General features: G+C 43.3%; 1 protein-coding gene and 1 non-coding gene across 4 annotated transcripts in view; both read left to right on the top strand.

The window, feature by feature from the left end:
• The window catches only part of LOC123503356 (neural-cadherin-like), a 294,789-nt gene that overhangs the window by 233,802 nt on the left and 45,987 nt on the right, over window positions 1-15,000 (top strand). The window contains exons 5-10 of one of the 3 annotated variants that reach the window (XM_045253035.1): window positions 4,231-4,387; window positions 4,741-4,863; window positions 8,963-9,048; window positions 10,723-10,861; window positions 11,389-11,406; window positions 12,310-12,333. In XM_045253035.1, the coding sequence (XP_045108970.1) occupies window positions 4,231-4,387; window positions 4,741-4,863; window positions 8,963-9,048; window positions 10,723-10,861; window positions 11,389-11,406; window positions 12,310-12,333 (547 nt within the window). Of the gene's footprint in view, window positions 1-4,230; window positions 4,388-4,740; window positions 4,864-8,962; window positions 9,049-10,719; window positions 10,862-11,388; window positions 11,407-12,309; window positions 12,334-15,000 lie in introns of all 3 variants that reach the window. The other 2 variants (XM_045253034.1, XM_045253036.1) reach the window with 2 other exon arrangements.
• Trnak-cuu lies at window positions 12,935-13,007 on the top strand. Its single transcript has one exon. It is a non-coding gene; the product is annotated as a tRNA-Lys (tRNA).

Genomic DNA, 15,000 nt, shown 5'->3' with positions numbered 1-15,000 from the left:
TCTCTCTCTCTCTCTCTCTCTCTCTCTCTCTCTCTCTCTCTCTCTCTTACCTTTAGATACAGTCTTTTATCCTTGTTTCCACTTATATTGTAGTGCTTTATCTTCCTCTTGTCTTTATTATCCATCCGTGACATTAATCCTATCCACATCTTTAGCCTCTCTATTTCACCCTCAGCAGCCACATTCTCACCCTTCTCTGTAGTGTCACGGGTTTTTTTTTTTTTTTTTTTTTCCGGCAAGTATAGCTCTCCTGCCTCTTCCAAAGCCATGACGTATTGACCTCCTGTATTATTCAGTGTGTGTATACGATGGAAGGAGCAGCAAACGTCCTCACCAGAGTTTGCTTATGAACTGGTAAAAAAGCTTCCCTCGCCAAGTGATCAATACTACACCAACATGTTTAAAAATGAACTACAGGCTCGCACAATGTTTCACTTCATTCTATTCAACGCTCCTGATGAGAAACTAGTTGTGTGTTGTAACTTTGCTGCTGCTGCCTCTTTACTCCTCGCATTCCCCCTCCCCGCCCAATAATCAGGCATGGTGTTTGAGAAGTGTTGTGTGCCTCTGTTTGTGTTCCTGCGCTCATAAGTAACTTCGCTGCCGCGTGTATTGCATGAAATGTTACCAGTGTGTTTGGAAATTAAGAAACTGATGAAGAAACAACGCCTCGGTGCAGACAGCAGGTAAAATGTGCCGCGTAATGGATTCTGACAGCACGAATTGGTGAACTGGCTTGTGTATTACCAGCAATAAAAAATCATGTTTTCTCATGGTGGCAAGCTGCTGCCGGGCGGCTCTCTGCCTCTCGCATTCTGTGTTCAGTGGCAGTTTTTATAGTCACGTGGTATTGTTTACAAGATATAGCGTAGAAATCTAAACTAGAAGAATGGGCCAAATTTTGAGTGTAATCAATCAGTGATAGCAATTCTTCCTGAACGTTTGTGTTGAATACCATGCAGCTGCAGGGAAGCAGCTTTCCTTGTGGGGTGGTCACCAAACACTTGTCGATGGTGTGACATGTTATATTCAGCATTCAGTTGTGCCAGCCACAATGGCCCTGCGCTTCAGCATTCCCTGTAGAAGGGAGAAGGAGGAAGGATCAAGAAAGCAAGGTTTGTCCATCGCCAGCCATCTGCCGACCCAAGGCTGAAGCTGCTGCGAGGGCCCACCAATGACCCTGGCACTCATGTGTACTGCTACACAGGCCGTGACCAGACAGAACCAGCACGCGGGAAATAAAAGTGTTGGCGTATGTCAGCTTGCCTTTCCTGAAGAGACAGTATAAGTAATGCAGCACAACAGCCAGTCTTGTTATTCTTTACCTCAGTGCCCACTTTGCCCACAGGATAACAAACACAACTCTGTGTAAAAGAATAAGAAGTTGTTCAAACAGAAACGATATTATGCTGAGAAAGAAAGTAAAGGGGAAAGTTTCCTCCACCGTAATTTTCTTTCCAGGGTAAGGTAGTCAGGGCAAATCCAGAGGCAGAGGAGAAAGTGTGAAGCACGAGAACCATAAAACGCTATGAAAGAAAGTATGAGACGCACCGCCACCCCCGTGACGGAGCTTTGTGGGAAGGAAGGGGCCGCCGAAGGTTGAGTGCGATGCACGGGCGTCGCGCAGATCAGGCGGGTGTTGGTGGGGTGAGGACTGCCCCGAGGAGAACAGTCCCTTTAGGAAGCACATCCTCTTATAGAAATGAAAGACATGTGTTGCATGGAAGATGGAAGATGAGGGCGAGGAAGACGGAGACGAGAGCGAGAAATAAAAAAAGTGTGAGGTAAAAGAGGAAGAGAAGAAAGAAGAGGATGAAGGTGAATGGAAGGAGAACTGCGATCGGTGATGATTGTGTGAGTGTGTGTATGTATGTAGGGTATGAGAGAGAGAGAGAGAGAGAGAGAGAGAGAGAGAGAGAGCGGACCAAAGATGGGGAAGACCCGTGTGGATGGTGGTATACAGCTCAGCCTGCGGTATTAGGCTGTACAAATGGCCTCATCCAGGCATAAAGCACCGGGACAGCGGTCACGGAGACGTCCAGCTGTGCACGCTGTCATGGAGGCTTCCAGTTGACCACCACCGGAGATTAGCGGGCCCGTCTGTGTGTGTGTGTGTGTGTGTGTGTGTGTGTGTGTGTGTGTGTGTGTGTGTGTGTGTGTGTGTGTGTGTGTGTATCTTGTAGTATACTTAGGATATCCGGTCAGTCACGGAACTTATTCCCTCCATTAGCGGGGCTGGTGCGGGCAGGTCTGGCTCGCTGATCCTCAGACTTTTCTCCGGGGCATCCTTTGAGCCGTTTAGGAATTTAAAATCCAAGCATTTCTTCGCCATAAGCTCAAGACAATCTCCAGTTTGTCTAACTTTTATATTAATTTCACATTTCTCACAATATTTTCTCTATTAAGTTTCTGTTCATGGGCGGCGGGGATCGCGGAATCGCTGCCTCAGGCCTGAGGATCGCCGCGGATCCCTGGCTTCAGGTGTCTCACCGAATGGTGATTGCATTGCCGTGCACTGCTGCTGCGGCAAGACTGTGCCATTCCCTCCCAGAGATGAGGGCAAATATGTATACGGCCTCTTAATACTGGAAGGTGTTACTCGAGACCACTTCACCTTCACCCTGACTGCATTGCGTGCTTCTCCAACAAAGGAAAGATCGGAACTCGCCATTTTGTTTCAGTACCAACAAGAAGTGGTGTTTCTTCACTGAAGATTACATTCATTATCAGAGGATAACATTTCTTAACGGAAGGAAATACACGCCCCTGATCCTCGGCCCTGTAGCGCCACCTGGCTTTCTTGCCTTCCTCCCAGTACACTTAACTTTCTTGCGAAAGGAAAATTCAACTTCATATTACGATATTCCAAATAGCATTGTCTAATATCCTTGGCTGCTGATACGCTTTGAATCTTACCGTTGGGAATTTGTGATGTTTTCAATTACTTTGCTTCATGTAATGCGTGAGAACGAATGAAGAAGCGTAAAGCACTTCCCGGTGCCATAAACATCACACCTTCCACGAAACACCAGTAGTTGTTATCGTTATTTGAACATTTTACAAGCACCTTTATCACTTCAAAACCTTAAATCGGCCACACTCGAGGTCGTCACCGTGATGGGCGTCCCTTGCCTGCTGATGTGTGGTGGCAGGCGGTGAGGTGAAGGCCTGGCGGTGGCGTGATGAGGTGAAAGAGGTGCAGAGAACACAGCCGATGAGCCTCCCCTAGACAGTGCCATCGCCTCTTCAAACCAGTGCTAGTGACAGGGCCCAACCTAACGTATTGAGACAAGTGAACCCCGCGAGTCGCCATGCCATGTCTAGATGCCATTCCTGCTTTGAAGTTCCGATTCCCAGAGATAAGAAAAGTAAAAGGCAATTTCTGTGATAGTAATGTGAGAGTGTGTGGCGCCTGTCCACTTTGATTCGGTGCAGTTTCCGGGAAATACGAAAGGAGAACTGCTCGTTATGGCAGCCTCGGCAAGACAAAGGAAATCACGAGAGAGAGAGAGAGAGAGAGAAAGGGAGAGAATTTTCCTCTTCACGTATACACGCACACTAGCACTTCTTCCGGATAAATACACGAGATAAAAATACAAGAATGCACTTAGGGTATTGTTGAGGCCCCGGTGCGGAGGGCAGGCTGGCAGGCAGCTTAGGGAGTGTCAAAGGCTGCAACACTTCAATACGGAACGAGAGAGGAAAAATTCAAGACACAGACACAGATAGACACTCAATGATTTTCACTTGTTTCCTTTCTCGCTAGTGTTTCATTCCTGCATTTTTCTTTTTATCTATTTTTCACTCACTTTGGCTTCGCTGGCTTTGTATTTGTGGCTGATATGGAGGGTAGTAGTAGTAGTAGTAGTAGTAGTAGTAGTGATAATAGTAGTTGCTGTTGTAGTAGTAATAATAATAGTAGTTGCTGTTTTAGTAGTAATAGTAGTAGTAATTGTTGTTGTTGTAGTAGCAATAGTTGTAGTAGTAGTAGTAATAGTAGTAGCAGTAAAAAGAGTAGTAGTAGTAGTAGTAGTAGCATAAAAAAACAGTATTTTTAAACGTTTTACAATTCTCTCCCTCTTCATCTACTCCCTCTCCTCTCCTCTCCTCTCCTCTCCTCTCCTCTCCTCTCCTCTCCCTCTCATCCTTTCCCTCACTCCCTCTATTCATTTACGTCACATTCCACTGATCATCTCATCTCTCAAGTTTTTCACACGTCTTATACAACAGGTGGGTGTGGAGGGTGCGAGTTCCTCCTTGACCTACCATGTGAGCGACTCTGTCAACTTTGCAATAGACGACGCAGGAGTCATCTACACCCTCCGTCAGCTGGACCACGAGAGCACCGGGGGTCACTACACTCTAAAGGTCACAGCAGAGGAGCAGGGTGAGTGTGACGTGCTAGGGTGAGGAATGGATGTGAAGTGGGTAGGGTGAATGTCAAGTACAGTCAGGTGTGAAATGTTTACTGTGTGGGGAGGTGTAAGAGTGAAGTGTGAGTAAGAATGGATAGGGTGAGTGTGGATAGGGAATAGGGTAGTCTGTAATGTTTGTAGGGTGCTTTAGGTAAGGGTGTGGGATGGATAAAATAGATGAGGCGTGAATTATTAATCTCTTTTCTATTCCATATCGCTCACTAATCTCTATATATCCACTTAGCTTTCCCTCGATATCCCTGCATATAATCATCTATTTAACATATACGCTCGTGTGTGTGGCGGCTGCGTGACGGGTGCTCAGGCGACGGGTGGCAGTGGCCCAAACCTGCTGCCAAGGTCAACATCCAAGTGACAGACGCCCCCGAGGCTCCGCACTTCGACTCAGAGCATTACCAGTTCACCGTCTCAGAGTTTGCAAGGACAGGTACGTGTTGGAAGGTACAAGTGAGGTGGTGTTAGTACGTGTGTGTGTGTGTGTGTGTGTGTGTGTGTGTGTGTGTGTGTGTGTGTGTGTGTGCGCGCGCATTTCCCGCAGTCATGGTGGTAATATACACTCCTTGCAGCTCGAAAAGGCTTTAAAAGTGCTAGTCTGGGCTGAGAAATTCGTAAAAAATATAATAATGATAATAATCTTGATAAATGTTCCTCCTTTTCTCATTTCCATATTAAAAGTAAAATGCGGTAAAGAGTAAATTTATTTTTTGGACATCGAGAGAATTTATAACATTACGCTTCTGTCTTAGGCTAAATATCCATTGTGCTTAACCCCTTCAGTACTGGCACACATTTTTACCTTGATTTTTGGGTATGATTAGACGATTTTATTTGCATTAGAAAGGGTCTATGGTCAGAAGAATAATAGCTAGAATCTTTACTATTCTAATCCCAACATATGTTTCTGAATTTGTTTTAAATCACCAAATAGTAACCAGAATGAATATGAAAAGGCATCATGGGACTGAAGGGGTTAATTACTGAAGTTAGACAATGTGTGATGTATATGATCTTTGGTGTGGCATTAAGTTGTTGGTCAGTGAACATTTGTAGCGTGAGGCAGTGTGTGCGTGGGCAGTACTGGTCGACGCTCTATATAGGAGGGGCTTAGGGCTGGCAATCTGGCTGGAAGGGAAACGTTGTGCTGGCTTTGTGGCGCCTACAAGTTAAAACCGAAAAAGAAATGGGGTGGCTTTGCGGAGCGAGAGAAATTATGGACCTGGTTGGAAGTCCCTGGCCATCATCCTCCCCTCCTCCCGCCCTCCACTGCCTTCTGTTGGTTCCAGTACGAGTGAAAAGCTTTTTACGGTAGTCTCTTTTTGTATAATTTCTTTAGAGTTCCCTCACTTTTCATCCCAATTATCCCTGGCGCAGTGAAAAGTCGCTGCCGAGTTTGGGTGCCGACACGTAGAGCGGCACTGGCAACTTGGCGAGGCAGGGAGGCCGACACCACATTTTTTTCTCGCCACCACCAGCCAGGAAAAAAAATGTGTCACTTTAATTCAGTGTTTCCAAACTTTTTTTTTGTACCGTGATCCTGAGTGCTTGTCTTTGTTGGTGTGATGTCCCCGCAGGAATGGAACTTAACCCTTTCAGTATACCATGCCGCGTTTTTCATATTCAGGTTACTATTTGGCGATTTTACACAACTTCAGGAACTTATGAAGCGATTACAATAGTGAAGACTGGCCATTAATCTTTCGACCTCCATAGACCCTTCTTAATGTAAAGAGAATCGACTAATCATACCCAGAAATCATGGTAAATATGTGTCTCAGTATTGACGGGGTTAAACTTAAGAACTTACGTGATGGTTCTTTTTATTCCGTATCATTGTTTATTGATCCAGTTAACAAAAGCAAAACAGTTTCTCGTACTATCACTCGGAGACATGAACAACGCAGGTATTGATCTCCGCCAGTCTTTGTTCCCCTGAATCATTATCCAATTATAACTGTCATATCTTTCCTCCTTTTTACTCACTTATAATTGTTGTTGTTTTTTTTTCCTTTTTTTTAATCTCCAGGTAATACTCATAGCTCATACCACAAAGAACCATTGCTTTGTTATGTTCATGGTGACTTTAACGGATGAGTTCTGTCTTATTCCATTCAGCAGTCATTAAGTGAGGTGTCTTTCCCCCGCCAAGCCTCCACCTGTGTGTCGCTGGCTGGTTGGCTGGCTGGCTGGCTTGCTTGCTTGCTTGCTTGCTTGCTTGCTTGCTTGCTTGCTTGCTTGCTTGCTGGCTGGCTGGCTGGCTGGCTGGCTGGCTGGCTTGCTTGCTTGCTTGCTTGCTTGCTTGGCTGGCTGGCTGGCTGGCTGGCTGGCTGGCTGGCTGGCTTGTTGGCTGTCTGGCTTGCTTGCTTCCTTGCTTGCTTGCTGGCTGACTGGCTGGCTGGCTGGCTGACTGGCTGGCTGGCTGGCTGGCTGGCTGGCTGGCTGGCTGGCTGGCTGGCTGGCTTGCTTGCTTGCTTGCTTGCTGGCTGGCTGGCTGGCTGGCTGGCTGGCGCGGGTGACAGAGAACGCTATTACTGCATTTTAAACAACAAGATCCATCATGATATATAAAATGTGTGTTATGAACTGGCCAGCATTTTACCATCCTTTCTATGTTCATATATTTTCGAAGGAGTGGCAAATTAGCAGGTTTTCATTCTCTCTCTCTCTCTCTCTCTCTCTCTCTCTCTCTCTCTCTCTCTCTCTCTCTCTCTCTCTCTCTCTCTCTCTCTCTCTCTCTCTCTCTCTCTCTCTCTCTCTCTCTCTCTCTCTCTCTCTCTCTCTCTCTCTCTCTCTCTCTCTCTCTCTCTCTCTCTCTCTCTCTCTCTCTCTCTCAATAATAATATCCATCATGATGCATCGAATATGTATGAAAAATTGGCCTCCATTTTCGTATCCTTTCTGTGTTTAATATTTGATGGAAAGCAGGATATTAGCACCTTTTTATATATATATATATATATACTTTGACAGACCTTGTATAGAATTAAAAAGAGAACGGCAAAGCTTAATAGACTGAGGTAAAGGTTGCCAAGTTATCAGTCACCATGCATCAAGACTAGGCAGGATAATACACACGTGGACTCTTACAAAACTCAATATATGATTTGCATTTACGTGTCTAATATGTATTCAAAAATATTCTAGCCAAGAGGGATGCACAGATGAACCCCACGAGACCAGAGTTATTATTACGTATAAGGAACAAAAGCACCATCATTGCGTAAGCCGTGGTACAGTGGAACCATGCGTGCTTTGGGGTCCGAGGGGTCTCCAAGCGCACGGGTTCGAATCCTGTCCACGGTCCGAGTGTAGATTGGGCTACCTCACTCGGGGCAAGTGTTTCCTAGCGGGTGGGCTTTGAGATAGGAGGTACCCCGAAAAAATATCCTCTTTAGTCCATAAATTCCCGTGAAAAGCACATAAGGAAAGCCGTAAGATACCCACGAGCCAACAGACACACACACACACTGGCATATCTACCTGGACTGAATTGCCCCTATCCATAAATTTGAATAATCATCTTTTTAAAGCTCCCTATTGAATCGGCACAAACAACCTGCTTACATTGGCTCTTCCTGTTATTTATCACTATTTGAGAACCAATATACCACTATCCTGCTATCTCCCTTCATGTATTTATCTCTTCAGTAGCAGGACGCGTTTTCATATTCATTCTGGTTACTATTTTGGTGATTATGTACAGCTTCAGAAACATATGTTGGGATTAGAATTGTAAAGACTCAGGCCATTCATTAATCTTTTGACCTCCATAGACCCTTCCTAATGCAAATAAAATCGTCTAATCATACCCAAAAAATCAAGGTTAAAATGCGTCTCTGTATTGAAGGGGGTATAACCGAGGATAACATAACTGAGATTTAGACAGAAAACGATGAAGGACTATTAATAACTCCAGTATTATACCTGGAAACAACATAAAGCGATAAGAAAAGAAATATAAAAAAAAAAGTGAATTGAAAAGAATCATATTTTCTGAGATACTGTAATCCAAAATAGCTCAAGTGATAGGAGGAATATAGAGCTGAATTAAAAAGAAATCATATTTGGGCTAATCACAAGGCAGGAAACGAGTAACGCGGAACAAAAGTGTGGGAATCGTGGTGCAAGTGTGTGGTGGGTGCAAAGAATGACTATTGATCGCACCCCGGCAAAGACCCAGGTGTGTGTGTGTGTGTGTGTGTGTGTGTGTGTGTGTGTGTGTGTGTGTGTGTGTGTGTGTGTGTGTGTGTGTGTGTGTGTGTGTACGCCTGTTCTCAGTTTTCCCATACTCTGAGCATGAATAAGACAAAGAAATATATATATATAAAAAAAAAAAAAACTGGTGTCGCTTTAATATTTCTCCAGTTTTATTAGTTTTCCGTGTTCTGGGAGAAATAATGCCGGTGTTTTCTATATATATAGGTCCTCTTTTTACAGCCTTGGCTTCCCACACAGCAGCAGCGGCAGGAAGCTGATGAAGGCCGCCACTGTTATAGCTGCTGTATTTTCGTTCCTTTCTCCTCCCGCAGGCAGCTATGTGGGCACTGTGAGGGCGAGTGACGATGACGGGGATCTCGACCGCTACTTCCTTCATGGCGTGGAGCTGACAGAGGCGGTGAGTGAGGGATGAACGAGCAGCAAAGAGTGATAGCTGTTTGCTTGATTGATATGTAGTTATTTGGCTTTGCGGTGCATTGTGTTTTTAGATTTTATGTAAAGTCATAAAGCCAGGGCGACTAATCTGAGGCTTTGTTTTGTGGGACCTGAAAAATTAATGGCAGAAGAGCATAGCAAAGGTTTGTTCCTGGCCATTGTTAGATTATATTATTACCGATAACGACTATAACAGTATTAGTCAACAAATTGTAGAGATTGTTTCTTTTACCCTATTTTCCAGTGCTCTCTTTCAATTTTTCTATAAAGGATTAGATAAAAGGTGCATTTCTGGACACTACTGCACTTAACTGTACTGTAAACTCATCACAAACCTCGTAACGGCCAAAAGGTCTGTTGCTGTTTGTCCTTTCTTTGTATTCTGTTTTACTCTCTTACTTTTCATGCGATGTGTACTACAGTTTCAGAGAGAGAGAGAGAGAGAGAGAGTGAGTGAAGGAGAGCCGTATTCAGAAACGCTTCCCTCTTTCACTGCGACTATTTACAAAGGCTACAGAGACGATTAGCCGAGTTCAAAAGAATATTTTTCCTGTTGATAATGTAGAAAATTTATTAACATGCTACTAGAATTTCAGAAACATCCTTAAAAACCCGTGTCGCTTCAATTAGACCCCTTTGAAAATTGTGAAGGTAAAGTGGAAGTGTTTCAGAATATGGGCCTTAGAGAGAGAGAGAGAGAGAGAGAGAGAGAGAGAGAGAGAGAGAGAGAGAGAGAGAGAGAGAGAGAGTGAGTGAGAGAGAAAATCATAACTATTCTTGTAACACTGAATACACACAACACCAGTTTGAAAATAACTCGCTGTGAGAAAAAAAAAAACCATAAAAAGAAGAACCAGCAAACAGAATATAAAGAATTGTAGTTTGTTCATTAATTTCCTTCAATATTTTACTCCCTATCCTGTTTAAAAAGATTACTCTCCACTTTTCTACGAACAATGAACGCGCACAACAACAAAATGCACCTGGAACTCATGGAGGAAAGAAACGACAAGGAGAAAATAGAATACTTACTTTGTTCATCAATTTTCCTCACCAGTTTATTTTTTTTTTTCCTTCAACCTGTTTGGTGCAAATGAACTCAGCCGTGCCAAGTACTACGAGGAATATTTTTACGAGGAAGTGTTGAAGCAAGACAGAGAGAAAAAAGAGGGAGAGAGACGCGCACACACACACACACACACACACACACACACACAGAGTAATGAGGACTTTCGTATAAAAAAAGACGAAGATAAATGACTAGCAGGGAGTGAGAAGTGGCAAACAAACATACTTAGCGAGGGAGATCCTTTGTTTTCCCTTCGATCATTAGTATATCAAAATAAACCCGCCGGGAGACTAATGCTTAAAGTTTTGCAGTGTGTGTGCGTGTGTGTGTGTGTGTGTGTGTCTCTCTCTCTCTCTCTCTCTCTCTCTCTCTCTCTCTCTCTCTCTCTCTCTCTCTCTCTCTCTCTCTCTCTCTCTCTCTTCTCCAATACACACGAATGAATTTTGAACACGATTTCATTGAGTGCACCATGAACTATAGATGGACTTTCAACAATTAGAATATAAATATTAGACAAAGCTTTTACTTCTCTCTCTCTCTCTCTCTCTCTCTCTCTCTCGGTAGCAGTTCTCCATCGACGTTGAATCTGGTGTGATCACTCTGAACGAAGGTCCGGACGGGACTCGGTGGGAATTTCACCTTCAGGCAGGAGCTTCGGATCGCCAGGGACACGTCGCTCTTGTTCCCGTCAGCGTCTATGTTCTCAGTGAGTCCTTCCCTCCGTTTCTTCATGTTCCTTTCCTCGTGATGTATGCTGAGATGGCTGGCGGTCGTGGTGGTGGTGGTGGTGGTGGTGGTGGTGGTTATTATGATTTTCTTTTAGTTTCGATGACTTTTATTGCTCAGTATTTGTGTTTGTGTTGTGTGTTCGTGTTTGGTTGGTTTTTATTCCCGTTTTTTTTTTTTTTTTATGGTTGTGTGTTTTGGGTTTGCGAGATTTGTTTGGTTTCGTGTGTTTTTGTTTTTCATTATTTATTTGGTCTCTCTCTCTCTCTCTCTCTCTCTCTCTCTCTCTCTCTCTCTCTCTCTCTCTCTCTCTCTCTCTCTCTCTCTCTCTCTCTCTCTCTCTCTCTCTCTCTCTCTCTCTCTCTCTCTCATCTCTCACACCTTTTTATTTACATTTTTACTTCATTACTAGTCGTGTGTGTGTGTGTGTGTGTGACAATATAAAGCTGCTGAAATCACTGCTATTGTCACTAACCTACATCTTCCTTTTCTCCCAAATTCACACAGCCAGCAACCCGTCTTATGGTACGTGGCTTATATTGATAATTACGTCTCTTTTATTGTATTTAAAATGATGATGTAGTGCAATATATCACGTATTAAATATTATCCCTCCCACCCATTCCTTCCCTCATAAAACTGGACTGAGCTTTAGTCATTGCCAGTTTGAGAGAGATAAAAATGACAGACTGCTGTGTAATGTGTTGTAAGAGACGTTAATAGTGTTTCATTTTTCTGACTGGCATTAGAATTTGGACACTTCCTCATTTCCTTTTTTAATGCAAGATTGGACGGTAGTATAGGCTAACAAAAAAAGGAAGGAAAGTAGAAAAATAGATGCTAGTTCTTCAAGGTATAGCCAAATTATAAGTATCTTGAAACGTGTACTTAAATGGGACTGAATAGTGAACGGTAGGAATATTGCAGCAGTGAAGGTTGTTCTTTCTTTTTTTTTTTTTTTATACAAGACGCAAGCCGGCCAGGGACAACAGAAAAACGAAAGGAAAAAGGCTTACTTGATTCCCAGTCCCCTCAAAGAATAATAGTTATCTAAAGTCTGGGATAATTGTCTTGAAACCAAAAAGGCCTACTTGATTGTCAGTTCCCTTAAAGAATAAAACTTACCTAAAATCTTGAATAAATGTCTTGAAACCTCTCTCTTAATGAATTCAAGTCGTAGGAAGATGGAAATACAGAAGCAGGCAGAGAGTTCCAGAGTTTACCAGAGAAAGGTATGAATGTTTGAAGGATGGTGATAGTAATGGTGAGAATAGTGATGATGACTGGCATGTTCATAGTAAGGATGATAATGATGAAAATTATACTAGGAAATCTTTTTGGCTGGTTCCTTTACTTTCTTATAGTGTTTTGTGTCTTGTTTCTTCTTAACGATGTCTATTAATCCATTTTTATATTCTCTTAATGCAGGACACCTCGTCTCCGTGGACCAAGGTGAGTGTGTGTGTGTGTGTGTGTGTGTGTGTGTGTGTGTGTGTGTGTGTGTGTGTGTGTGTGTGTGTGTGTGTTTTGTTTGTCGTAGTTTATATCGACATTGAGTTTAACCTTGTGTGTGTGTGTGTGTGTGTGTGTGTGTGTGTGTGTGTGTGTGTGTGTGTGTGTGTGTGTGTGTGTGTGTGTGTGTCCATTGAAGTTTGTATTGATATTGCATTTAGTAGTTATTTCTGTTTCCAAACATTTTTCGGGGATAGTTTTTAATCAGAGTGCGTTTTTATGTTGCAATTTTTCTAGTGGTCCTTTTATTCATTATTTTTGTAATGGAGCGACGCATTTGTTTAAGGGAGAAGTATGAATTTGTCATGTTCTTAATCCGCATTGTGAAGCTGTGGTTAATAAACAACAACAACAATAATAATAATAATAATAATAATAATAATAATAATAATAATAATAATAATAATAATAATACTGCTGCTATTGTATGTGTGTGTATGTTTTATCTATGTACGACCGTGTGTTCATGGTTCAGTTACTCTTGGCATAATGTTATTCAAATGATAATCCTCAGCACCACCTCAACCATTGAACGTTAAGCGCCCGGCTAGCTCAGTCGGTAGAGCACGAGACTCTTAATCTCGGGGTCGTGGGTTCGAGCCCCACGTTGGGCGACATTATTTTCCTTTAATATTATGTTACTACTGGTGAAGGGAAGGGAATTGTGGGTGGGGAGGAGACTTCATCTTTACTATCATACGGCAGCATTATTTTCCTTTGATATTATGCTACTACTGCTGAAGGGAAGGGAATTGTGGGTGGGGAGGATTCTTCGACCTTTACTATCATACGTCTCTTCCTTCAGAGTTAGAGCCTTATTAAAAACTGCTTGATCTTTCACCACGACTGTTTTCCAATGTCATAAAGATGATTAGCCGGGTTCTCAAGAGTGTATCCTCTATTCATGATGTAGAAATCTAATTGAGCTGTCACTAGAACTAAAAACACCCTTAAAAATCCGTGCCACTTTAACGAGAACTTCAGGAAGTGGAGTGGCGGGCAAAAGGGGTTCAGAATACACTCCTTAGACAGCATACTTTATCACGGCTCCATAAATACCAACAAGTTTACTGGTGCTGGTGTTTGTTCTTGCATGTTTTATTCCTTTGGCGTCAAGGCTCGCAACGCTCTCCACTGAATATATCTGAAGAGCAACGAGGCAAACCACTTGTGATCTAAACGAGGATGGATTTATGAAGGCCATTGCGAGTCATCACCAATCACTCACCATCCATTAGTCTGTCCGGCACCTCATAACATTTCTCCGCTTCCTTTCCCGTCTTCCTCTGCTTCCCTTCGCTTATTTCTCTTTTTGTGTTTCACCAGACGATCCCTCCAATCCTTCCTCTTCCTGTAATATTCCATGTATCCTTATTTTAATCCTAATCTTAGCTCCATTCTGGTCCTATTCATCATTGCATTTCATTACTGATACTCTCCGCCATATCGTGAGCGGCACAGAGACACGAGGCGCTGACACGCAAAACAAGGCTGAGTAATATAAAGCGCCGTTCTTTTGCTTGAAATACTGAGAATGCCTTATAAGCTAATTGTTTCTTTTTTTTTTTTTTTTTTTTATTAACGTTACTTACCGTCTGTTTCTCATGGCATGTGTTTTGTTTTCTGCGGACATCTCCTCCTCCTCCTCCTCCTCCTCCTCCTCCTCCTCCTCCTCCTCCTCCTCCTCCTCCTCCTCCAGGCAACCAGCAAGTCTCTGTATTATTTAGCAAGCTCTTGGAGGGGAGAGTCTCAACCACAGGTGTCACTAATGAAAGGTGTTGAATATTTAAAAGATAATTTCCTGGAGTGTCTTCTTATTTCCTACGGCAATTACCGCGTGCATTCTTGAGTTCCTTGACACAGTTAAAGTTTACCCTGACAATTATTAATGACGGTGAAGGGGAGGAGGGGAAAAAATAAGGGCTTATGTCACTCCTGAGGAAGAAGAGAGGAGACGTGACAAGCGTGCAGTAGACAGCCCTTCCTTGTTCCACCACACAGTCAACACAGAAGCTAGGGTCCACTTATATCTGGCAATTATATTTTACACTTTCATCTCACACTTATACCTTGCACTTGTACTTCGCATCCTTGTATTTCACACCATACAGTTTACAGCTTCACAAAGGAAGGTTGAAGTGAAGAGCTTAAAATTTGAAGCCGCGTACGTACATATACACCTGCCCTTGCTTATACTTCCCAGAGAGCTGTGCTCGTATGTAGCACCAGCCTGTCTGTGTGTCAGTACATCGTGCAGTGTTGGGAAGCCTCTTAGCTCCTCAGGGCATCAGGTTTGTTGGCGACAGGGAAAGGCAGGGAGGGTGATGGAGAGCCAGGGTTCCGTGCCGTGTCAGCTGCAGGGCGCTTGGCGTGATCCGTGGCGGCAATCCATTACTGCGTTAAAAGCGGGGACGACTCGTACAGTGCGGCAATGCCCTGATCCGCGCCAGGTCGTCGGTGACACTTTGATGGAAGCTCTTAATGCCTTTAAATAGTTGATAATTCGCTGAGTATAGGATTATGATATTCAATGCCGGAAATATCGGTTAATTCGTGTTATTGAATTTGTGTTTATAACTTTGTCACTTGTCAGTTGCCAGTGGAGTA

The sequence above is a fragment of the Portunus trituberculatus genome, chromosome 14 (assembly GCF_017591435.1).
Source record: "Portunus trituberculatus isolate SZX2019 chromosome 14, ASM1759143v1, whole genome shotgun sequence".
NCBI classification, from domain to species: Eukaryota; Metazoa; Arthropoda; class Malacostraca; order Decapoda; family Portunidae; genus Portunus; species Portunus trituberculatus.
Note: the sequence above shows the minus strand (reverse complement) of the source record. Positions and strands in the feature narration are given on the sequence as shown.